This window comes from Melanerpes formicivorus, unplaced genomic scaffold (genome assembly GCF_026170545.1).
Source record: "Melanerpes formicivorus ecotype bairdi unplaced genomic scaffold, bMelFor1.0.p_v2 SCAF_77, whole genome shotgun sequence".
Lineage (NCBI taxonomy): Eukaryota > Metazoa > Chordata > Aves > Piciformes > Picidae > Melanerpes > Melanerpes formicivorus.
Genome location: NW_027142429.1, coordinates 1,486,458 through 1,511,082, shown reverse-complemented (window position 1 = coordinate 1,511,082; position 24,625 = coordinate 1,486,458). Strand labels below are relative to the sequence as shown.

Sequence of the window (24,625 nt, the reverse complement as noted above, 5' to 3'; positions counted from 1 at the left end):
CCAGCAGCCTCACACCAAAGGAGTTTCTCCTCAAGTTGAGGTGGAACCTCCTGGGTTGCAGTTTGTATCCATTGCCCTTTGTCCTGTCACAGGGCACCACTGCAAAGAGCCTGGCCCCATCCTGACACCCACCCCTCACATGTTTTAAACATCAATGAGATCTCCTCCCAGGCTGCTCTTCTCCAGACTAAACAGCCCCAGGGCTCTCCTCATCACAGTGACCTCTCTCATCCTCATAGCCTCCATTGGACTCTCTCCAGCAGATCCCTGTCCCTCTTGAGCTGGGGAGCCCAGAACTGCACACAACACTCAGCTGTGGTCTCACCAGGACAAAGCAGAGGGGGAGGAGAGGCTCCCTTGACCTGCTGGCCACACTCAATGCAGCCCAGGAGCCCCTTGGCCTTCCTTGCACTTTGCTGCCCATGGATAATTTCCTGTCAGCTTACTGACCCCCAGCCTCCCAGGCCCTGCCCCACAGAGCTGCTCTGCCCCTGTACTGCTGCATGCTGTTGCTCCTGCCCAGGACACCTCTGGTGTTCTTGGCCATGAGGGCACTTTGCTGTCCCATCTTTGCTGCAGCACTGTGGCAGAGGTCCTGGAGAGGGTGGGAGGTCTCTAGGAGATGGAGGTGCAGCAGAAGGGCTGTGCAGGGCTGGGCTGGAGGCAGAGCACTGCTCCCAGTGGGTTCTTTAGACTGGGCCATGGAAGTCTCCCAGCTCTGAGCAGGTGCAGGTTTCCCTGCTGGAGCACAGCAAGCTGCAGTGCTTGCCTGGCCTGGTCCTGTCAGCCTCTGCCTTAGAGCACAGGCTGAGAGAGTTGTTCAGCCTGGAGAAGAGAAGGCTCTAGGAAGCCCTTCTTGTGCCCTTCCAGTATTTGAAATGAGCTGAGGAGAGCTGGGGAGGGACTTACTACAAAGAGAGGTAGTGACAGGACAGGGGCAATGGATTCACCCTGGAAGAAGCTGGATTTAGATTGGCCACTAGCAGGAAGCAGTTCTCCCCCAGGAGGGTGGTGAGGCACTGGAACAGGCAGTCTAGAGAAGCTGTTGAGGATCCACACCTGGAGGTGTTGAAGGCCAGGCTGGATGAGGCCTTGAGCAGCCTGGGCTGGTGGGAGGGGTCCCTGCCCAGGGCAGGGGGTTGGAACTGAGTGATTTTGAAGGTCCCTCCCAAGCCAAACCATTGTGTGATCCTATGAAGTTGTGACTAACTGGCTGGGGGAGAAGGATGGAGAGCTGCTTGCAGCTATTTTGCTCCTTCTCAGTTCACCCTCCTCCAGCCTCACCTGTGGCATCTTTCCCTCTCCTCCCCACACTGCCTGCTCTGTCCTCCCTGGCAGCCCCTGTAACCCAAGGTTTGGTCTGCCCTGGCTTGGCACCAGCTCTTCTGCAGGCTCCTCTCCCACCTGCCCATTCCTTTCCTTTGTGGCAGGACAACCTCTGAGAGCTGGAAACAAGCTGCAAACGTGGCAGAGGGCTCCACACCCTGTGGAGGCAGAGGCCAAGGGCTGAGCGCTTCCAAGAAGTGAAATTGTTGAAGTTGTTTCCCAGAGGCCTGGGGGGGTCTCAGTGCCAGAGCACGAGGGGATTCATCCTGCATCAGAAGGAGAGAAAACTCTTGATGATTAGGTGAGGACCCTCACAAGTGTGGTGCTCTCTGAAGGCTTCTCCCCAGCCACCCTCAAAAAGAAGCAAACCAGCACAACCTCCCCCCCAAAAATCACCAACCCAAGTGCCCTCTGGCCAAGCTGAAGCTGAGTTCTGCACTGTGAGCAGTGCAGGAGCTGTGGGGAGCCCAGGCAGCTTTCCTTGAAACACAAAAGGGCAACAAAGAGACAGCAGCACCTGAGACACATCCCAGCTCCCATGGGACCTGCATGTTCTCTGTGTCATCCACACCAGCCTGGCAAACCCCAGAGCCTCAGAGGGCTTCAGATGGTGTGAAGTGGAGAAATGTCCCCATGGGGGGCTGAGAAACCCTGAGGAGGGGTTGGGTGGGACCTGCAGAGATCATCCAGCCCAACCCCCTGCCACAGCAGGGTACCCAGGGCAGCTCACACAGAGCACATCCACACAGGCCTTGGCAGTCTCCAGAGAAGGAGACTCCACAATGCCTTCAGCAGAGCAGAGTTACCAGGACATTGCTTTCCTTGGGTCACCTCATCTCCACTCTGCTGGCCAGCCTGGGGTTGTTCTGCTGCTGGCACAGAGCCTCATGGCTTGTTCCTGTGAAGTGTCTGTGTCAGCAGCAGGACCTCTACCACCACATGGTGGCTGCCCCCTCCCTGGAGGTGCTGAAGGCCAGGCTGGATGAGGCCTTGAGCAAGCTGGGCTGGGGGGAGGGGTCCCTGCCCATGGCAGGGGCTTGGAGCTGGATAACCTCTAAGCTCCCTTCCAAACCATTCTATGAATGTATGAATTGGTATTGTTGTCCAGCTGGGCCCCAGGTCCTGTCCTGTCTTCTGTCCATCTGTTCCCATTGCTCATTTGAACCCATTCAGACATTTTCTTAAGACTCCAGGAGAAAATGTTTCCTCATGAGAACAGAGACTGGAATCATCTCCCAGGGGAAGCAGTGGAGTCCCCCACACTGGGCACTCTGAAGGCTCAGCTTGGCTGAGTTCTGGGCCAGCTCATTTCAACTCAGCATAAGAGGGACCTGGAGATGCTGGAGGGGCTTCAGAGGAGGCCACAGGGATGAGCAGAGGCTGCAGAACCTCCCCTGTGGGGCCAGGCTGGGAGAGCTGGGGCTGTGCAGCCTGGAGAAGAGAAGGCTCCAGGCAGACCTCAGAGCAGCCTTCCAGGACCTGAAGGGCTCCAGGAGAGCTGGGGAGGGACTCTGGCCAAGGGCTGGGAGTGCCAGGATGAGGAACAATGGCTTTGAGCTGGGAGAGGGGAGACTGAGAGTGGAGAGGAGGAAGAAATTGTTGAGAGTGAGGCTGGGGAGACTCTGGCACAGGCTGCCCAGGGAGGCTGTGGCTGCCTCCTGCCTGGAGGTGTTCAGGGCCAGGCTGGCTGAGGCCTTGAGCAAGCTGGGCTGGGGGGAGTTGTCCCTGCCCATGGCAGGGGCTTGGAGCTGGATGATCCTGAAGGTCCCTTCCAACCCAAGCCATTCTGTGACTGAACTCCACTCTTACCTAGCAGGGTGGGTCCAGCTGATCCTTGGGGTCCCTTCCAACCTCACATTCTGAGTTTCAGCTCCTGGCTGTGCTCTGCCACACAGCCCCTGGCAGCTCAGGGCCAAGGTTCAGCAGAGGCTCCTCCTGGCCCCTCCAGGGCACCTAGGGCCACTTGCAGCAGGGCTTCACCCCCTGAGAGATTTCCTGGGCAAGCAGCACAGAGCTCTCTCAGTGGCACAGAGGAATCCTTCATCTGTTGCCTTTGTTTTGCCCTGAATTTCTTTTGTCTCTGTTGACATTTCCAGGCTTGCAGATTTCCAGGGGCTGGCAGTGAGTCTATTAGCAGCTGAGACTCAGCTTTCAACCTGCATCATTTGTTGCATGGTTTTGATGTGAGTGCATTCTTCAGCTGTTGGCAAGCAGCCCCTGTTTGTTTGCCTGCTGGGGAAGCCAAATCTTCTCATTTTGTGTTGCTGTTGTTTTGTTTTCCTTCTTCTGTTTGGTTAAACTTTCCTCCTCAAACCATCCTCAAGATCTTCCTAATAAGGGCTGCAGGGAATTTGTTTTGCTAATACCTTAGGAATTCTTTGTGGCTCTTGACTATTGTTCTGGTTTGGAGCTTCATGTTTCCTGTCTGGAGCAGGGGCAGCCTGGCAGGGTCCTGCAGGTTGCCTTTGCTGATGGCTCTGGAGCTGCTGAGCACCTTTGAGGAATGGGCACAGGATTGAATACATAGAATCAGAGATTGGGTTGGGTTGGAAGGAGCCTTCAAGATTACCCAGTGCCAACCCCCTGCCATGGGCAGAGACACCTCCCCCCAGCCCAGCTTGCTCAAGGCCTCAGCCAGCCTGGCCTTCAACACCTCCAGGCAGGAGACAGCCACAGCCTCCCTGGGAGGTCCTCTCCTGCTGTCTGGGGCAGTGTTTGCTGTCAGGACAGGAGTGCTGCAGTACCCCAGGATAGTTGGAAAGATGAACTCTGCTGCCTTGATTGTTTGTTTTCCCTGGATTGTAGCATTCACAGCACTGAGTGCTGGGTGCCTGACTTTGGAGCTCTTGAAAGATGTCTTCTGTGGTGATCCTATTAGAGACAGTGGCTGAGAGCAGCCTGCAGGAGAAGGCCTTGGGGGTGTCAGCTGGTGACAACCTGCCCAGGAGCCAGCAGTGGTCCCTGGCAGCCCAGAGGCAGCTGAGTGCTGAGCTGCAGCCAGAGCAGGGAGAGCAGCAGCACAGGGAGGGGATTCTGCCCCTCTGCTCTGCTCTGCTCAGCCCCCACCTGCAGCACTGCCTCCAGCTCTGGGGCCCCCAGCACAAGAAGGACCTGGAGCTGCTGGAGAGGCTCCAGAGGAGGCCACAGAGATGATCAGAGGCTGCAGACCCTCCCCTGTGGGGCCAGGCTGGGAGAGCTGGGGCTGTGCAGCCTGGAGAAGAGAAGGCTCCAGGCAGACCTCAGAGCAGCCTTGCAGGACCTGAAGGGCTCCAGGAGAGCTGGGGAGGGACTTTGGACAATGGACAAAACAAGTCCAGAGATTTGAAGGAACACTTGGCAGTGTAGCAGTGATGTCCTTGAAGCAAGAGGTTCACAGGAGCATGTTACACATGGAAGGTGCCCTGCAGCTCCAAACAGCTATTTCTGTTCAGGAAAGTCTTCCCTCCTCCACCACTGATGGAGGAAGGAGGTCCCACTCCCTCAAACTGGTGGCTGAACAGGTTTTTCCTACCAGAGGTTAAATCCACACTGCCTGGAAAATGGTTACTGTGAGGAGAACCAAACTCTCCTGATGGAACACAAGTGACCATGAACTCCTTCTACAAGTCTGGGACCCAGAGGAAACTGAGGGTTCAGAGACACATCCAGCATCTGCTGCTGGCACCACCTGTGTCACTAGGAGTGCTGGAGGCATGTTCTGTCCTGCTGGGGTACCCAGAATGGGGACAGGTGCCAAACACTCATGGAAGGAGTCAACATCTGGAGTACTGGGTCCAGGTCTGGGCTCTCCAGTTCAGGAATGAAGGGAACTGCTGGAGAGAGTCCAGGGGAGAGTCTACAGAGATGCTGAGGGGCCTGGAGCAGCTCTGGGAGCAGCAAAAGCTGAGAGCCCCTGGGGCTGAGAGCCTGGAGAAGAGCAGCCCCAGAGGGGAGCTGAGCAATGCTCAGCAAGAGCTGAAGGATGGGGAGCAAGAGGCTGGGGCCAGACTCTGCTCAGTGGTGCCCAGGGACAGGACCAGGGGCACTGGGCACAAACTGGAACCCAGGAGGTTCCATCTGAACAATAGGAGAAACTTCTTTGGTGTGAGGCTGCTGGAGGCCTGGAGCAGGCTGCCCAGAGAGGTTGTGGAGTCTCCCCTGGAGAGCTTCCAACCCCCCCTGGGCATTGTGCTCCTGGGCAGGGTGCTGTGGGTGCCCTGCTGGAGCAGGGGGCTGGACTGGGTGATTGTCAGAGGCCCCTTGCCAGCCCCTCCATGCTGGTCTCAGACTGAGAAGGCACAGCTCAGTGTCAGGAGGTGTTTGCTGTGCTTCATCCCAGAGACAGCAGAAGGGACTCTGCCCTCCCACAGAGAGGTGGTTCCTGCAGTCTCTTCTCTAGCAAAGTGAGCAGATTGTGTCTCAGTGGCTGGAGGCAGCAGTCCCTGCTTCCAGCATGGACAGAAATGCCTCAGAGCAGAGCCCCAGAGGTGTGATGCTTACATCCCAGTCAAGGCAGGCTCTGCACTGGCTCCAGCTGCAGCTGTGGTTGTGAGAGGAGTGGCTCTGTGAGCTGTGGCACAGCTTGGGTTGGATGAGGAGGTTGGTCTCTTTCAAGCCTGTGAGGGAACATCTGAAAGCTGAAGCAGGAGACATGGAAGACTGGAAGTGCTCAGCTCCTGTCTGTTCTCTTTGACCTCTGAACTCAAGAACCTTCTTGCCCAGAGAAGTCTGGGAAGGAGCTGTCCCTGATGAAGGACCTCAGGCAGCTCCTCTGCTTCCTGACCTGCTCCACCTCCATTCTGCTGGTGCAAGGCACAGTGCCCATGCAGCAAGTGAGAGCTGTGGGGAGGGAGCAGCAGGCCACCATAAATAATGCATCAGACAAGCAGATTTGGAACGAACAGCTTTCCTTCCCTGCTCTGCCTGCATCCTCTCTGTGTCAAACAGGAGTTCACTTAGTTCATTTACATCTGCTCTCTCCATTCCACTTCCCTTAGCTCCACTCAGGGCAGGAACCTTCTGGTTCTCCTGAAACCATGGCAGACATCTGGAAATGGAGCCCAGTTTCATCCTCACTCATTTCTTGTTCCCTGTCCTTCCTGACAGCTGAGGACTTTAGGTTTGCTCTGAGAAGTCAGCTGCAGCTAGGTTGCAAGAGGACAAGTTGTAACATCATAGCTGCAGTCCTGGGGTGCTCTGCAGAGCATCTTCCCTCAGCTGCCCACTGCATGGCCTTCATTCCTCTGCTCTTCTGAACCTCTTTGGTCCTGCAGACCAGAGGAGCACAGCAGGGAGCATGCAGGAGTGTGTCTCAGTGGTGTGAAGAGGCACACAGCATGCTCTGCAAGGGGGACCTGGGGATCAGAAGGGGGCACTTGGGATCACAGTGCAGGTGACACTAAACTGGTTGGGAGTTGATCTTCTGGAGGGTGGAGAGGCTCTGCAAAGAGGTCTGGCCAGGGGGGATCCATGGGCTGAGGCCAATGGGATGAGGTTCAACAAAGCTGAGCTGCTCTTGGGTCACAACAACCCCATGAATGTTGCAGGCTTGGGGCAGAGTGGCTGGAAACAGCCCAGCAGAAAAGGGCCTGGGGGGTGAACAGCTGAAGAGGAGCCAGGGGGTGCCCAGGTGGCCAAGAAGGCCACCAGCAGCCTGGCCTGGATAGGATAGGATAGGATAGGATAGGATAGGATAGGATAGGATAGGATAGGATAGGATAGGATAGAATTGAATTGACCAGGTTGGAAAAGACCTTCAGGGTGGTGTGGGCAGCAGGGGCAGGGCAGAGATTGTCCTCCTGTCCTGGGCACTGGGGAGGCCGCACCTTGAGTCCTGGGGTCAGTTTTGGGCCTATCACTCCAAGAAGGACATTGAGAGGCTGGAGCAGGTCCAGAGAAGGGCAATGAAGCTGGGGAAGGGTCTGGAGAACAGGGCTGGGGAGGAGCAGCTGAGGGAGCTGGGGGTGTTCAGCCTGGAGAAGAGGAGGCTGAGGGAGACCTTGTGGCTCTCTACAGCTCCCTGACAAGAGGCTGCAGTGAGCTGGGGGTTGGGCTCTGCTCCCTAGTCTCAGGTAACAGAAGGAGAGGAAATGGCCTGAAGTTGTGCCAGGGAAGGGTCAGGTTGGAGATGTTGAAACATTTCTTTGCTGCCAGAGTGGTCAGGGACTGGCAGAGGCTGCCAGGGAGGTGGTGGAGTCCCCATGCCTGGAGGGGTTCCAGAAACCTGTGGCTGTGGCAGTTGTGGCCATGGTTTGGTGGCCATGGTGGGGTTGGGTTGATGTTGGACTCAGTGATCTTAGGTTCCAAAGGTTCCTGCAGCAGCTTCTAGAGCAGGAGGTGGAGACTCCTCCTGCCTGCTCCTTCCAAGACTGATCCCTTCCCACTCACAGTCTCACAGCATCACCAAGGTTGGAAGAGACCTCAAAGATCATCAACCTGTCACCACAGACCTCATGACTAGACCATGGCACCAAGTGCCACATCCAATCCCCTCTTGATCAGCCAGCAGCATTCCAGCCTCCCTTCAGCAAACCCAGAGCCAGCACTGCCTGCAGAAAGCTCTGCACTGAGCCAAGCTCCCAGGAGGACACCAGGAGCACCTCCTGGCAGAGCACCTCCCAGCTGCTCTGTGAGCTTTCTAGTGCTCTGCTAGGGCTAAGGTTCCCCAGCACTAACAACCCCCCACCACCCCACCCTCCTAGCCATGGATTCCCCCAGTCCCAACCCCCCCCAATACCTTTTAGCCAAAGACAAAACCTTGGCCCTCTTGTGCATCCTTTGGCGAGGCAGAGTGTTCCCCACCAGGGAGCTGGGAAGAGTTGTGACCTAGGAGGGAGGCAGGAAGACAAACAAACAAACACTCCTCCTCCTGCTTCCAAGCCAAACACCTCTGTGATGGTGTCACTACCATTTGTGTCCTCAAGGCCCTAGGGATGTGGCTCTGGTTCTCCCAGCTCCAGGGCTGTCCATGGCAAACCCCAGGCCTGGCCGCCGGGGCGGGAGGGCTCTGTGGCTGCTGTGTCCTCCTCCCCCTTTGCTTCCTTTTGCTTTGGAGGACAAACCACAGAGGGGCTGGATACTGGAGGCTGCCTGTGCACTTTGCCCCTCCCCAGGAGCTCAGCAGGATGTGTGCTGCAGAAATAGCCTCATTAGGAGGCATCTGAGTACACATGGCAGGCAGGGAGCAGGCAGGAGGGAGCAGCCAGCAGGGCTGCTGCTGTGGCTGGCTTCAGAGAATTACATGACAAATTATTCCTAGCTGGGAGAGATGGCCTTTTATAATTGGGATTTTTTTCCCCCCCTCCCTTCTTGCAGGAGGGAGGAGAGTGTGTGTGTGTGAGTGTTTGTGTGTGTGTTTTAAGTAGCTTTTAGTCACTTTCATTATTTATGAGAATGCTGCTCCAGAGCAGAACGAGCAAACTGCAAGCACAGGTTGCTCCTGGCTGCAGCAGCTGAGGGGCCCTGTTGGCTTCCTCAGTCAGTGCAGGTTCTGCTTGGCACAGCCAGGAGGAGATGCTGTCCAGAGCTGAACGTGGCACCGTGTTGCAGGGCTTCACTTGGAGCCCTCTTCTTCTACCAGAGGAGAGCAGCTGGAATGAGAGCAGCAGCTCTGTGGGTAGAGTGGTACCCTGCAGGGCTGAGCAGTGCCAACAGGCACAGAGCGACAGAGTGGGCTGGGTTGGAAGGGACTCTCAGGATCACAGGATGACAGCTCACAGGGCTTAGAAGGGACCTCAGAAGATCAAGTCCAACCCCCTGCAATCCAGCACAGGTTGCACAGGAACACATCCAGTTGGGTCTTGAAAGTCTGCAGAGGAGACTCCACAACCTCCCTAGGCAGCCTAAGATCATCCACTTCCAGCCCACTGCCATGGGCAGGGTCACCTCCCACCAGCCCAGCTTGCTCAAGGCCTCAGCCAGCCTGCCTTTGAACAATTCCAGGCTTGGAGCCTCTACAGTTTCCCTGGGCAACCTGTCCCAGTGTCTCACCACCCTCCTGGGGAACAATTCCTCCCTAATGTCTAATCTAAATCAAGCTTCCAAGCCCCAGCCATGGGCAGTGCCATCTTCCACTGCACCAGGAATTCATTTCCTTTCTGTTCTTCCACCTAGAAGAGGATGTCCTGCATTGTCTTTTCCCTGCTCCTTGCACTGATGTCAGGGAGGCATCACCCAGGCTTCACAGCCCGAGCTGTACTGCTTGCAGGCTTATCACTCCATATTGTCTTGCTGCATCATCCATCCACCTGCAAGCCTCAGGCCTTCAGGAGCCATCACTGGGTGTAGGACCAAGGGAATCACACAGCCACAGAATGACTGAGGCTGGAACAGACCTCTGAGATCATCCAGTCCAGCTTGTGACCCAGCACCACCACATGGACCAGACCATGGCACTGAGTGCCACATCCAACCTCTCCTTAAACAGCTCCAGGGGCAGTGACTCCACCCCTCCCTGGGCAGTCCCTCCCAGTGTCCCTTTCCATCAGGAAGTGCTTCCTAACATCCAACCTAACCCTGCCCTGGCACAGTTCCAGGCCATGCCCTCTCCTCTTCTCACAAGCTGCCTGGGAGCAGAGCCCAGCCTCACCTCACTACAGCTTCCCTTCAGGTAGTTGTAGATTGTGATAAGGTCCCCCCTGAGCCTCCTCTCCAGGCTGAACTCCCCCAGCTCCCTCAGCCTCTCCTCATCAGCCTTTCCCTCCACTCCCTTCCCCAGTCTGGTCACTCTGGACCTGCTCCAGCACCTCAAGATCTTTCTGGCAGCATGGGGCACAGAGCTGCTCTGAGTCACAGTTAATGAACCAGGCTGGAGAGGACCTCTGAGACCACCCAGCCCAACCTAGCAGCCAGCACCATCCCATCAACCAGAGCATGGCACTGAGTGCCACAAAAGCACACAGCACTCCAGGCAGGCCTCACCAGTGCCCAGTGCAGGGGCAGAACCACAGCCCCAGCCCTGGCCACACCGTTCCTGACCCAGGCCAGGATGCCATTGGCCTTCTGTGCCACCTGGGCACACTGCTGGCTCAGGTCCAGCTGCTGTCACCCAGCACTGCCAGGTCCCTCTCTGCCAGGCACTCTGCAGCCACTCATCCCCCAGTCTGTAGCCTGCATGAGGCCAAAGTGCAGGGCCCTGCACTTGGCCTTGTTAAACCTCATCCCACTGACCTCAGCCCATGGGCCCAGCCTGGCCAGGGCTCCCTGCCCACCTTCTAGCAGAGCCACACTGCCCCCAGCTTGGTGTCACCTCCAGTGTGCTAATGGCAGACTCCATCCCCTCACCCAGGTCATCAATGAAGCTGTTGAATAGAATCACAGAGCTGTCAGGGCTGGAAGGGACCCCAAGGCTCAGCCAGCTCCAACCCCCTGCCATGGGCAGGGACACCTCACACCACAGCAGGTTGCTCACAGCCACCTCCAGCCTGGCTGCAAACACCTCCAGGCAGGAGGCTTCCACCACCTCCCTGGGCAGCCTGTGCCAGGCTCTCACCACCCTCATGGGGAACAACTTCTTCCTCACATCCAAACTGAGTCTCTCCACTTCTAGTTTTGCTCTATCCCTCCCTGACACCCTCAAAAGTCCCTCCCCAGCCTTCCTGCAGCCCCCTGCAGATCCTGGAAGGCCATAATGAGGTCTCCTGGGAGCCTTCTCCTCTCCAGCCTGCACAACCCCAACTCCTTCAGTCTGTCCTCACAGCAGAGCAGCTCCAGCCCTCTGCTCCTCCTCCTGGCCCTTCTCTGGACACCTTCCAGCACCCCCAGATCCTTCCTGCAATAGGAAGCTGCTCCTAAATGGGTGCAGGAACCCTTCCAGTTCCCCAGGATGAGTCTTCATCAAGGCCTTCTTAAATCTCTCCTGCCTTCACATGCCTGTGTTTGACATGAAAGTGGCCCTAGCCTGATGGGGAGATGAAAGCCTGCTGATCAAAGCAGGCAGCAGTGCTGAAATGAGCATCTGGAGATGGCAGAGCTGGTACTACAGTAATTGGCTACGTGGCCTACTTAGTCAGAGCAGGGATACAACAGCTGAGGCTTGTTTGCCTCTTTCATCTTTCCAATCCACACAGCCTGCTCTGGAAAGGGAATCAGGACCTCACCCAGAGGGGCACCAGGCCTGCCACCCAGGGCCACTGTGAGCCCTGCCTCCTCTCCTGGAGCCTCTGGCATTGCCAGGCTCCACAGCTCAGGAGAGACAGGGATCAGGCAGTGAGGGCAGGTGGTGTTCCCTGGGGCTGCTCAGAGACTTGGAGAGGCATGCAGCCTGTGGAGGGAGTGGGGGAGGGTTTAAGCCAGGTCATAGGATCACAGAATGGGTTTGGGTTGGAAGGGACCTCCAAGATCATCCATTTCCAAGCCCCTGCCATGGGCAGGGACACCTCCCACCAGCCCAGCTTGCTCAAGGCCTCCTCCAGGGAGGAGACACAGCCTCCCTGGGCAACCTGTGCCAGTGTCTCCCCAGGCTCACTGGAAAGAATTTCTTCCTAAAGAACAAGAGTGCCATCAGCACAGCCCTTCAGAGCACACCAGCAGTGAGCATGGTGGGGAAAATGCTCTCAGGTGGTCAGGGAGCAGCTTGGGGCAGGTCAAAATGGAATCCCAGGGAGGCTGTGGCTGCCTCCTGCCTGGAGGTGTTCAGGGCCAGGCTGGATGAGGCCTTGAGCAAGCTGGGCTGGTGGGAGCTGTCCCTGCCCATGGCAGGGATGTGGCAGTGGATGACCTCTGAGGTCTTTTCCAGCCTGAGCCATTCTCTGGTCTGGGGTTGGGGTTTCTGCATGTGGCTTGCACAGGCTGGGTGCTGGGGTCCTGGGTGCTGGGAGCCAGGATCTGGCTCATGCAGCAGAAGTCTGGCAGCTCAGGGTGTCCTGGGGCTGCCCTGGGACAAGGGCATCTTGCCAGAGGTGCAGGGATCAGCCCCCTTCCACGTGTGTGCACACAGACACACTGCTGGGGGGAGGGCTCTGTGTTCTGATGGAGACTGAGAAGCTGAAGAAAGGTCTTAATGCTCCTCACTTCTGCCCTCCCCTCCACCTTGCAGATCTCTCTCCCTGGGCTTGGAGTAGGACACCTGGAGATGTCTAAGAGTCATTGATCCTGCTCTGGCAGGGGGTTGGTCAGGATGGTCTTCCAAGGTCCCTTCCAGCCCCTAACATTCTGTGATTCTCTGATCTGTGATGAGGAGCTCAGGGGCATGGTCCAGCAGCTGTGTGCAGGGAGATGCCAGGTTGTGGTTGGAGTCAGTGATCTTAGTGGCTTTTCCAGCCAGCCCATTCTAGAGAGGAGAGGAGAGGAGAGGAGAGGAGAGGAGAGGAGAGGAGAGGAGAGGAGAGGAGAGGAGAGGAGAGGAGACTAGAGGAGAGGAGAGGAGAGGAGAGGAGAGGAGAGGAGAGGAGAGGAGAGGAGAGGAGAGGAGAGGAGAGGAGAGGAGAGGAGAGGAGAGGAGAGGAGAGGAGGGGAGGGGAGGGGAGGGGAGGGGAGGGGAGGGGAGGGGAGGGGAGGGGAGGGGAGGGGAGGGGAGGGGAGGGGAGGGGAGGGGAGGGGAGAGAAATAGAATTGGAATGGAATGGAATGGAATGGAATGGAATGGAATGGAATAGAATAGAATAGAATAGAATAGAATAGAATAGAATAGAATAGAATAGAATAGAATAGAATAGAATAGAATAGAATAGAATAGAATAGAATAGAATAGAATTAAATTGAATTAACCAGGTTGGAAAGGACCTTTGAGATCACCAAGTCCAACCTCTCACCCAGCACCATCTGATCAACTCAACCATGGCACCAAGGGCCTCAGCCAGGCTCTTCCTAAACACCTCCAGGGATGGGGACTCCACCACCTCCCTGGGCAGCACATTCCCATGGCCAATCTCTCTTGCTGTCAAGAATTTCTTCCTCACCTCCAGCCTAAACCTCCCCTGGCACAGCTTGAGACTGTGTCCTCTTGTTCTGGTGCTGGCTGCCTGGGAGAAGAGACCAACCCCCACCTGGCTACAACCTCCCTGCAGGGAGTTGGAGAGAGCAAGAAGGTCTCCCCTGAGCCTCCTCTTCTCCAGGTGGGTTGGTTCTGGTTGGACTCACTGATCTCAGAGTCCTTGCCAGCCCATCCCATGGTGCTGTGACTGTCTCTGCTGGGTCAGGAGCACTGCACATGGTGCCAGGCTGCTCAGTGGGGAGCAGTGCAGGGCTGTGGGCTCTCCTGCCTGGCACACACAGGGGGTACATCTGTACCCCTTCTGGAACCAGCTCCCTCTGCTGACTGCAGCTGGCTTCTCTCCTAGAAAGCTTCCCAAGGCAGACAACTGTTTGTTGTCAGATGGTTGTTAGGGTCCAGCAGGGCTCTGGGGTTTGTGCCTTTGCAGGCTCCTCTCAGGGCTTCTGTCCTACAAAGTCATGCAGAAGACTCCTGCCAAAATATTTGGGGCCAGTTTCCTTCTGTACTCTGAGTACCTGCTCAGGCTTAGGGCATCTGGGGCAGTGTAGGAGGAATTGTGTTGCCCTCAAGTAACCTTTGCAGGTTTAGGTCCCAGCAAAGAGCAGATGGCCTAGCTGGGAACTTTGCTCCTTGGCAGAGATGGATCCAGAAGGTCAGGCAGTGTGAAGAGCAAAGCTGTTGAGGGTCAGTTGGTTCTCATCACTGAGACATTGCTACAGCTCCAGATCACCAAGTGACAGAATCAGAGAATGGGCTGGGCTGGAAGGGAGCTCCAAAGCTCCTCCACTCCAAGCCCCTCTGCACTCAGCAGGGACATCCTCCACTAGGTCAGGTGGCCCAGAGCCCTGCTGAGCCTGACCTTGAATATCTCCAGGGATGAGGCCTCAACCTGGGCAGCCTGCTGCAGTGTTCCAGCAGCCTCCTGGGGCAGAGCTTGTTCCTCACATCCAATCCCAATCTGCTCTGCTCTCATTCCAAACCATTGCCCCTGGTCCTGTGCCTTCAGGCCTTTGGGAACAGTCTCTCTGCAGCCTTCTTGTAGCTCCTTCAGGTTCTGGGAGGCTGCTCTGAGGTCTCCCTGGAGCCTTCTCTTCTCCAGGCTCAACAGCCCCAGCTCTCCCAGCCTGTCCCCATGGCAGAGGCTCTCCAGCATCTTTGTAGCCTCCTCTGGACCCTCTCCATCAGTTCCATGTCCCTCTTGTGTTGAGGGCTCCAGAGTGGACAGAGTGCTGCAGGTGAGCAGCCTGGCCTGTACTGAGCCCTGTGCCCCAGGGCCAGCCAGTTGTGGGTGCTGTGGATTTGAGCACTTGGAGAGATTTGCTGTCCCTGAGCACATCTTTGGCTGGATCCAGGGGGGCACCACCCCCCTGCCTTGTTTCAGCTGGTTCCAGCATCCAGGGCTGAGCCCCTGCCAAGCTGAGGACAGGCAGGATTTGCTCCCCATGAAGATGATAATGTGCTGCAGTGTGGTCACCTCACAGCCTTCCTTTTGGCATGACACACAGGCTGAAGCTGTTTGGGCTCACAGGGTCATCAACTCTCTTCTCCCAGTCTCAAACCACTTCAGTGTCTCTTTTTTGGACCATCTCCAGCTTTTCTAATCACCTTTCAAACCCAAGAGCTCTCTGGGGGACTGCTGCACACTGGAATTGGCTTCACTGTGGCTGTGGACAGGGAGCAGATGATCTCCTTGCCCAGCCTGGAGCCTACCTAGCTGAGCCTTGGGTTAGTCCTCAAGGTCAGACTAGGCTGTGTGGGCTGCAGCATGACCTTGCCTGCTGGAATCACAGCTGAGCATGGGGCTGCTGTTTCTGGGTGCTGCTCATGGGTGCACCCAGGCTCCTGGGCATGTCTGACTACACTGCAGCTGCTCATCTTACAATCATTACATGACCCTGGGAGCACTTAGGCTGGAAACCCCCAGAGCCTTCTCTTCTCCAGGCTGAACAGCCCCAACTCTCCCAGCCTGGCCCCACAGGGGAGGGTCTGCAGCCTCTGATCATCTCTGTGGCCTCCTCTGGAGCCTCTCCAGCAGCTCCAGGTCCTTCTTGTGCTGGGGGCCCCAGAGCTGGAGGCAGTGCTGCAGGTGGGGTCTGAGCAGAGCAGAGCAGAGGGGCAGAATCCCCTCCCTGTGCTGCTGCTCTCCCTGCTCTGGCTGCAGCTCAGCACAAGGTCATTTTCTGCAGCAGAAGATGGATTTGGTGCTTTGATCTGATTCCATTTTAATAACCACATGGCAGCCACAGCCCTGCCCATGCTGAGTGCCTAACCAGAGGGCATCGAGTTAGGGCCTAGGGGTGGCAAAATGGGCCTGGAGGTGAACCTTCTGTCCTGAGGTGGAGCACAGATCTCTCAATCCCATGGATCTGAGAGCTTCCCTGCTGCCTGTGCTCAGCACTGCTTAGGCCACACCTTGAGTCCTGTGTCCAGTTCTGGGCTCCTCAGTTCAAGAAGGACATTGAGAGACTTGAAGGTGTCCAGAGAAGGGCAAGAAAGCTGGGGAGGGGTCTGGAGCACAGCCCTGTGAGGAGAGGCTGAGGGAGCTGGGGTTGCTTAGCCTGGAGAAGAGGAGGCTCAGGGGAGACCTTCTTGCTCTCTCCAACTCCCTGCAGGGAGGTTGGAGCCAGGTGGGGGTTGGTCTCTTCTCCCAGGCAGCCAGCACCAGAACAAGAGGACACAGTCTCAGGCTGTGCCAGGGGAGGTTTAGGCTGGAGATGAAGAGAAAGTTCTTCCCAGAGAGAGTTGTTAGCCACTGGAATGTGCTGCCCAGGGAGGTGGTGGAGTCCCCATCCCTGGAGGTGTTCCAGAGGGGATTGGATGTGGCACTTGGTGCCATGGTTTAGTCATGAGGTCTGTGGTGACAGCTTGGACTTGGTGATCTTTGAGGTCTCTTCCAACCTTGGTGAGACTGTGAGACTGTGAAAATGAGCCTGGAGGTGGCAAAGGGGAACTGGAGGTGGCAATGTGGGCCTAGGGGTGGCAGAAAGGGCCTGGAGGTGGCAAAGTGGGCTTAGGGGTGGCAAAGTGGGCCTAAGGGTGGCAAAAAGGGCCTGGAGGTGGCAAAAAGGGCCTGGAGATGGCAAAGTGGGCTTAGGGGTGGCAAAGGGGGCCTGGAGGTGGCAAAGGGGAACTGGAGGTGGCAAAGTGGGCCTGGAGGTGGCAATGGGGGTGTTTGACAGCCGGGGCTCATCTCTCCTCCTCTCTTCCCCCGTTCAGGGAGTGTCTGAAGCGGAGCCCCCAGAGCCCGAAGGCGGAGGGCTCGGAGTCGGTGACGTCTCAGTCGTCCCCCAGTGAAGAGGCTGGCGTGATGACCGAGGTGAAAGTGAAAACAGAGGTACCAGATGACTACATTGAAGAGGTGATCTGGCAGGATGAGACCAAAGATTCCAAGAAGAGCATCAAGGACGGGCAGGGAGATGTGCCGGCGGAGATCTGCGTGGTCATAGGGGGGGGTGCGCAGCCAGCAGACCCTCGGTAAGCCACCCCCAGGGCCAGCCCGGCTCTGCTGAGAGCTGCTGGGCCTTGCTCTGCTGCAGGGGCCAGAGCCAAGGGGGAGATCAAGGCTCCTAGTTCCTGAAAGGGGCTTCAGGAGAGCTGGGGAGGGGCTTTGGACAAGGGCTGGGAGTGCCAGGCTGAGGAACAATGGCTTTGAGCTGGGAGAGGGGAGACTGAGAGTGGAGAGGAGGAAGAAATCCTTGAGAGTGAGGCTGGGGAGACTCTGGCACAGGCTGCCCAGGGAGGCTGTGGCTGCCTCCTGCCTGGAGGTGTTGAAGGCCAGGCTGGCTGAGGCCTTGAGCAAGCTGGGCTGGGGGGAGTTGTCCCTGCCCATGGCAGGGGGGTGGAGCTGGATGAGCTTTAAGGTCCCTTCCAACCCAAAGCATTCTATGATCAGTCTCAGGGTCCTGGCTCAGGATTCCTGACCACCTCTAACTTTCATTGTCTGTTTGAATCTGGTCACCCCTGAAGACAAAACCAAGGTCAGGGTAGCTGTAAGAAAAAGCTTAATGTCTTGAGGAGTTGTCCCTCAGCCCAGGGCTGGTGCACCTCCTGACAGCTAAACCATGGCTCCAAGTGCCCTCTTGAACAATCCCCTCTTGAACACCTCCAGGGATGGGGACTCCACCACCTCCCTGGGCAGCACATCCCAATGGCTAACAACTCTCTCTGGGAAGAACTTTCTCCTCATGTGCTGGGCATGCCTGAGGAGGAGAGCCTGAGGAAGAGCTGCAGGGTTGTGAGGAGGGTGACTGCTTCCTGTCCATGAGCAGAGCTGGCTCAGAGCCAGGGGGTTGAGGCTGCTGATTGGTTTTGTGATCAGCAGTGAGGTTATGAGAATCACTCTGCCTGCTGCCTGTGCTGTGCCACTTCCAACAGAGCACTTCCCACCCTCACCTCAGGCTGTGATGAGACGCTCTTTCTCCTTCTCTCTGAACATCAGAGTGTGCTAGCCCCCTGCAGACCCTGGGAAGGAGCCACTCCTGCTAAAGGGACTCCTCTCCAGGCTCCAGCATGGAGCAGCTCCCAGCAGTGGCTCAGAGAGGCAAAGGAAGCTGCTGATAGAAAGAGCAGCTGGATCCTTTTCCTTCTGAGGGAGCCAGGAGAAGAGGAATTTGAGCTGCCCAGCGCTGCTGTTGGGGTTGGTTTGTGTTGGAGAGGAGAGAAAAAAGGAAGAGTTCCTCCTGCTTTTGGCTTGGTCACTGCCCACAGTGCTGTACAGGATCCCTGGAGGCTGTCAGCAGCTGGAGGCTGTGTTGGGAGCAGGGGGTTGGGACTGGATAACCCTTGAGATCCCTTCCAACCCAACCCATTCTGTGATTCTCTGATGCAGGATCAAGTGGTGAAGCTGAAGGAAATGAATCCTTCCCCTTCCCATGGAAATGTTGAGCCCCAGACTGTCTCCTGTCATGGTGTGCTGGGGATGCTCATCAACTGGGGGCTGTGCTGTCTGAGCTGGGGCTGTGGTGCTGCAGGCTTCATGGCCCAGCTGGCTCCAGGGGCAGCAGCTTTCCTGCCAGGCTCAGCAGCTTTCCTGCCAGGCTCAGCTTTGGGCTTGGCTGGAGCTGGCAGCAGGGGCAGGCTGTGTGTGCCCTGCAGCAGCCTCTGTGCCTGTCTGCAGCTGGACTTGGAGCACTTTGTGCAGGGCTGCCCAGCTCAGTTGCTGCTCTTCACTTGTGAGGTTTCTATCAGCTTTCTATGACATTCACATCTTCCCCCCTGCACTCTGCTCTCCTCCAGACTCTGTTCCCATCCCCCTGGAGCAGCCCCAAAGCCCAGGATGGCTGGGAGGGGCTGCAGTGAGGCAGGGTGGCTGATGGCAGGGGCTGCAGTGAGGCAGGGTGGCTGGTGGCAGGGGCTGCAGTGAGGCAGGGTGGCTGGTGGCAGGGGCTGCAGTGAGGCAGGGTGGTTGGTGGCAGGGGCTGCAGTCCCCCAGCAGAAGCAGTGGTGCTGGGCCCTGTGGCTTTGGACCATTTCCCTTTCCTCTGCTTCTCCACAGAAGTCTTGCAGGCCCCATGGGGTCCCCCTTCTGCCATCCAAGCACAAGAAGCCAACAGGACGTTGGCTGTGTCCCTGTGTCAGGCTGGCACTGCTGCTGCAGTTCCCCCTGCCTCCCCTCCCTGCCCCTCCTCTCCCTGCTCCTGTCCTCCTCTCCACTCCCCTCCCTTCCCCATCCCCTGACCTGTAAGCCCCCACAGCACCCCCAGGCCTCCCAGCCTCATGGGTGCTGTGTTCCTTCCTGACCCTGCACAGCTCAGAGGGGTAACATTTCCTCCTCTTCTCTTCTTTCTGCTTGCTAGCTTCACGTGCTGGCCTTGGGCCAGGGTCATTTGAAGAGGTCCAACTGTTTCCAGAGGCCTGCAGGGCCAGGCCCAGGGGCAGTGGTTTGAAATGAGAGCAGAGCAGACTGAGATTGGATGTGAGGAACAAGTTCTGCCCCAGGAGGCTGCTGGAGCACTGCAGCAGGTTGCCCAGGGAGGTGGCTGAGGCTCCAGCCCTGGAGAAACTCAGGGTCAGGCTCCACAGGGCTCTGAGCAACCTGACCTGGTGGAGATGTCCCTGCTGAGTGCAGGGGCTTGGACTGGATCAGCTGTGGAGCTCCCTTCTGGCCCAAGCCCTGCTAGGATTCCATGAGTAACATTGCTGAGGGCAGGGGACTCAGGGCACAAAGGCAGAGAAGTCCACCCTGGAGCTGTCTGGAAGGGGGAGGAAAGGAAATGCTGCTTGTGTTGTGATTCAGAGAGGAAGGAGAGAGAAGGTTTGGCTGCTGGGGACCATTGCTGGTGCTGGGAGCAGCAGCAGGGCAGTGTTTGTGCTATGGAGGCCTGAGCTACCTGCCAGTGGATCAGGAGAAGCTCCCAGGCTGCTCTGTGCTTGCTGAGGAGCACTTGGGAGAGGATTTTTGAAGCACTGCTTTAACTCAGAGATGTTTCTGAGCCCAGGTGAGGAGAGGACTCCTGCCTGGAGCCCAGCAGTCAGACACACACAGGCCTGAGGCATGCCCTGATGCTGAGCTCTCAGCTGCTGAGCTGCTTGGTGGGCATCATCCAGGAGCTCTCTGGATTTCCTCTCATGAGACCAAGTGAAGCTGTGCTGCAGAAGCCTTTGTGTGACCACAGAGAGGCCACAGGGAGAGATGGAGCAGGCTCCAGCCATGGACTCTTGAAGTGCATCCACTGCCCTCCTGGCACAGTGTAGGTGGCAGAGCAGTGGAACTTGGCTCTCCTGTGGCACAGGCAGCAAAGGGCTCTTAGGGAGCTGAGGTTTGGCCATGCATTGAGACACACATCTGGGATGGGCTGCAGGGGCTGCAGCCTCACCAGGCAGCAGGCAGCAAGGGGAATCTCTGCATGCATCACCTGCATCCCCCACACTGCAGCTGCAAGGCTCAGGAGAGGCCTGGCAGGGCTGACTGCCCCCCTGGCACTGACTGCCCCCCTGGCAGTGCTGACTGCACCCCTGGCACTGACTGCCCCCCTGGCAGTGCTGACTGCACCCCTGGCAGCACTGACTGCACCCCTGGCATCATTGACTGCACCCCTGGCATCATTGAATGCACCCCTGGCACTGACTGCACCCCTGGCATCATTGAATGCACCCCTGGCACTGACTGTACCCCTGGCAGCACTGACTGCACCCCTGGCACTGACTGCACCCCTGGCATCATTGACTGCACCCCTGGCAGGACTGACTGCATCCCTGGCACTGACTGCACCCCTGGCACTGACTGCACCCCTGGCAGTGCTGACTGCACCCCTGGCACTGACTGCACCCCTGGCACTGACTGCACCCCTGGCAGCACTGACTGCACCCCTGGCAGTGCTGACTGCACCCCTGGCACTGACTGCATCCCTGGCACTGACTGCACCTCTGGCATCACTGACTGCACCCCTGGCATCATTGCATCTCTGGCACTGACTGCACCCCTGGCATCACTGACTGCACCCCTGGCATCATTGAATGCACCCCTGGCAGTGCTGACTGCACCCCTGGCAGTGCTGACTGCACCCCTGGCACTGACTGCACCCCTGGCATCATTGACTGCACCCCTGGCAGTGCTGACTGCACCCCTGGCAGTGCTGACTGCACCCCTGGCACTGACTGCACCCCTGGCATCATTGACTGCACCCCTGGCAGCACTGACTGCACCCCTGGCAGCACTGACTGCACCCCTGGCAGTGCTGACTGCACCCCTGGCATCATTGACTGCACCCCTGGCACTGACTGCACCCCTGGCACTGACTGCACCTCTGGCATCACTGACTGCACCCCTGGCATAATTGCATGCACCCTTGGCAGCACTGTCTGCACCCCTGACTGTGCCAACTAACCAACCCCCTGCTCACCTCCCCTCCTACCACAGGCAGCTTTGCCCTGCATGGCAGATCCTGGTGTGGGCAGAGCCTAACGCACAGTGGCAGTGGCCAGGGCACCATGGGCTTGCACTTAGCACTTACCACAGAGAGCAACCCCAGCTCCCTCAGCCTCTCCTCACAGGGCTGTGCTCCAGACCCCTCCCCAGCTTTCTTGCCCTTCTCTGGACACCTTCAAGTCTCTCAATGTCCTTCTTAAGCTGAGGAGCCCAGAACTGGGCACAGGCCTCCAGGTGTGGCCTAGCCAGGGAGGCTGCTGTGCTCCTGTGCTTTTCCTGCCACAGAGGTCAGAAGTGCTGTTTCCATCTGCCTGCTTTCCTCTGGGTGGACATTGCCCAAATCTCTGTGGGGCTCTGGAGAAATCTTTGGGCATTGAGAAATTCTAGAGCCTCTTGGCCTCAAGATAACTTTTTAACCAGTTGAAAGCTGCTTCTTTCCTCTTATTTCCTCCCACCCCCCCCCCCTCCATCTACTAAGAGCTTCCTGTGACAAAAACCACCCCCAAAAAAAGCAGTGCCAGGTTATTTCTGTCCCTAGGAAATCTCAGCCATTACTAGAGAGTTCCAACTCAGGCTCCCTTGGAGAGTGACTCTTTCCATGTGAGTCAAGTGAAAAAGATGTCCTGAAGCTGGGCACTCTGCCAAGGAGGCTGAAAATAAGGCTGAAAAAACCAGAGAATTGAGTCTGGGAGAGAGAATTCTCTGCCCTCAGCCTTGCAAAAAGGACTCAGCTGCAAACTGCACTCTCTGGTGCCAGCCTGCTGGAGAATCACAGAATCAACCAGGTTGGAAAAGACCTCAGAGCTCAGCAAGTCCAAGCTGGCACCCAGCACCTCCTGACAGCTAAACCATGGCTCCAAGTGCCACATCCAGTCCCCTCTGGAACACCTCCAGGGATGGGGACTCCACCACCTCCCTGGAGAGCGCATCCCAATGGCTAACAACTCTCTCAGGGAAGAACTTTCTCCTCACCTCCAGCCTAAACCTCCCCTGGCACAGCTTGAGACTGTGTCCTCTTGTTCTGGTGCTGGGTGCCTGGGAGAAGAGACCAACCCCCACCTGGCTACAACCTCCCTGCAGGGAGTTGGAGAGAGCAAGAAGGTCTCCCCTGAGCCTCCTCTTCTCCAGGCTAAGCAACCCCAGCTCCCTCAGCCTCTCCTCACAGGGCTGTGCTCCAGACCCCTCCCCAGCTCTGTTGCCCTTCTCTGGACACCTTCAAGTCTCTCAATGTCCTTCTTAAACTGAGGAGCCCAGAACTGGACACAGGACTCAAGGTGTGGCCTAACCAAAGCAGAGTACAGGGGCACTATGACCTCCCTGCTCCTGCTGGCCACACTGTTCCTGATGCAGGCCAGGATGCCCTTGGCCTTCCTGGTCACCTGGGCACACTGCTGGCTCATATTCAGGCAGCTGTCACCCAGCACCCCCAGGTCCCTCTCTGCCTGGCTGCTCTCAGCCACTCTGCCCCCAGCCTGTAGCACTGCCTGGGGTTGTTGTGGCCAAAGTGCAGCCCCTGGCACTTGGATTTGTTGAATGTGTTTGTGGTGAGGCTGTTTCTCCTGGGCCAACGTGGTGATCTCTCTTCTCTCTCTTCTTTTCCAGGGTCTTATGAGTGTGGAATCTGTGGGAAGAAGTACAAGTACTACAACTGCTTCCAGACCCACGTGCGGGCACACCGAGGTACCTCAGGCCTGGGACGGCTGGGGGGGCAGCCAGGGGCAGGGGCTGTGCTCAAGAAGCTCTTCAAGATGCCTCACTGCTGCTCTCTTCATCAGAAAAGCTCCTTTTGGGTGGCCCAGTCACAGGATAAACTTCAGGGCTGTCTTGGCTCTGTGGCCCTCATGGGAGAGAGGGATGTGGGCAGGCTGCAGAGCTGGGCCCAAGGCAACCTCATGAGTTCAAGAAGGCCAAGGGCAAGGTCCTGCAGCTGGGGCAGGGCAATCCCAAGCACAGATCCAGGCTGGGTGAGGAGTGGCTCCAGAGCAGCCTGCAGGAGAAGGCCCTGGGGGTGTCAGCTGGTGACAAACTGCCCAGGAGCCAGCAGTGGTCCCTGGCAGCCCAGAGCCAGCTGAGTGCTGAGCTGCAGCCAGAGCAGGGAGAGCAGCAGCACAGGGAGGGGATTCTGCCCCTCTGCTCTGCTCTGCTCAGCCCCCACCTGCAGCACTGCCTCCAGCTCTGGGGCCCCCAGCACAAGAAGGACCTGGAGCTGCTGGAGAGGCTCCAGAGGAGGCCACAGAGATGATCAGAGGCTGCAGACCCTCCCCTGTGGGGCCAGGCTGGGAGAGCTGGGGCTGTGCAGCCTGGAGAAGAGAAGGCTCCAGGCAGACCTCAGAGCAGCCTTCCAGTAGGTCATCTGTGAGACATCACAGACCATAGAATGGGTTGGGTTGGAAGGGACCTTCAGGATCATCCAGTTCCAACCCCCTGCCATGGGCAGGGACAGCTCCCACCAGCCCAGCTTGCTCAAGGCCTCATCCAGCCTGGCCTTCAACACCTCCAGGCAGGAGGCAGCCACAGCCTCCCTGGGCAGCCTGTGCCAGAGTCTCCCCAGCCTCACTCTCAACAATTTCTTCCTCCTCTCCACTCTCAGTCTCTCCTCTCCCAGCTCAAAGCCATTGTTCCTCAGCCTGGCACTCCCAGCCCTTGGCCAAAGTCCCTCCCCAGCTCTCCTGGAGCCCTTCAGGTACTGGCAGGCTGCTCCTACTTCCTAAAGATATTTTGAATGTGCTACAAAAGAAGCTTCACTCTGCAGCTTAAGGCAAAAAGGATCCCTACAGTCATAGTGAGCAGCAGCAATTTGCTGACCTGCAGAATGCTTCCCTCTTGCATCACAGCAGTGCAAGAGTTTTGCAATAGTAATTTCAGGATTTGGAGTTGGCTCACTGATTGCTTCTATTTTACTTCTGTCCCCTGAGCACTAAAGGCTTCTTCATTCAGATGCCATTTTGGGAGCTCTGTTAGCCTGAGGTGACCTCTAGTGTGTGAGCTGATTGCTAGGGTGCATAGAAACATCCTTGGGATCAGCACAGGCTGGGGGTGAAGGGCTGGAGAGCAGCCCTGGGGAGAAGGCCTTGGGGGTGCTGGGGGTGCAGAGCTGGGCAGGAGCCAGCAGCCAGCACTGCCAGCCCAGCCCCAGCCTGGCCTGGGCTGAGCCCCAGCAGTGTGGGCAGCAGGGGCAGGGAGGGGATTCTGCCCCTCTGCTGTGCTCTGCTGAGACCTCCCTGCAGTGCTGGGGCAGCTCTGGAGCCCTCAGCACAGCACAGCCAGGGACCTGCTGGAGCAGGGCAGGGGAGGCCACAGCAGTGCTGGCAGGGCTGGAAGCCCTCTGCTGGGAGGCCAGGCTGAGAGAGTTGGGGTTGTGCAGCCTGGAGAAGGCTTCAGGGAAACCTTAGAGCAGCCTTCCAGTACCTGAAGGGGGCTGCAGGAGAGCTGGGGAGGGACTTTTGAGAAGGGTTGGATGAGGCCTTGAGCAAGCTGGGCTGGTGGGAGGTGTCCCTGCCCACGGCAGAGGGGTTGGAGTA

General features: G+C 57.5%; 1 protein-coding gene across 1 annotated transcript in view; it reads left to right on the top strand.

Moving 5' to 3' along the window:
• The first annotated feature begins 3,479 nt into the window (after nt 1–3,479).
• The window catches only part of ZNF618 (zinc finger protein 618), an 83,996-nt gene continuing 62,850 nt past the window's right edge, over nt 3,480–24,625 (top strand). Inside the window, 4 exon segments of the mRNA XM_068164196.1 lie at nt 3,480–3,509; nt 16,454–16,682; nt 16,684–16,711; nt 22,707–22,784. Coding sequence (XP_068020297.1) covers nt 3,499–3,509; nt 16,454–16,682; nt 16,684–16,711; nt 22,707–22,784 — 346 coding nt within the window. The 5' untranslated portion in view covers nt 3,480–3,498.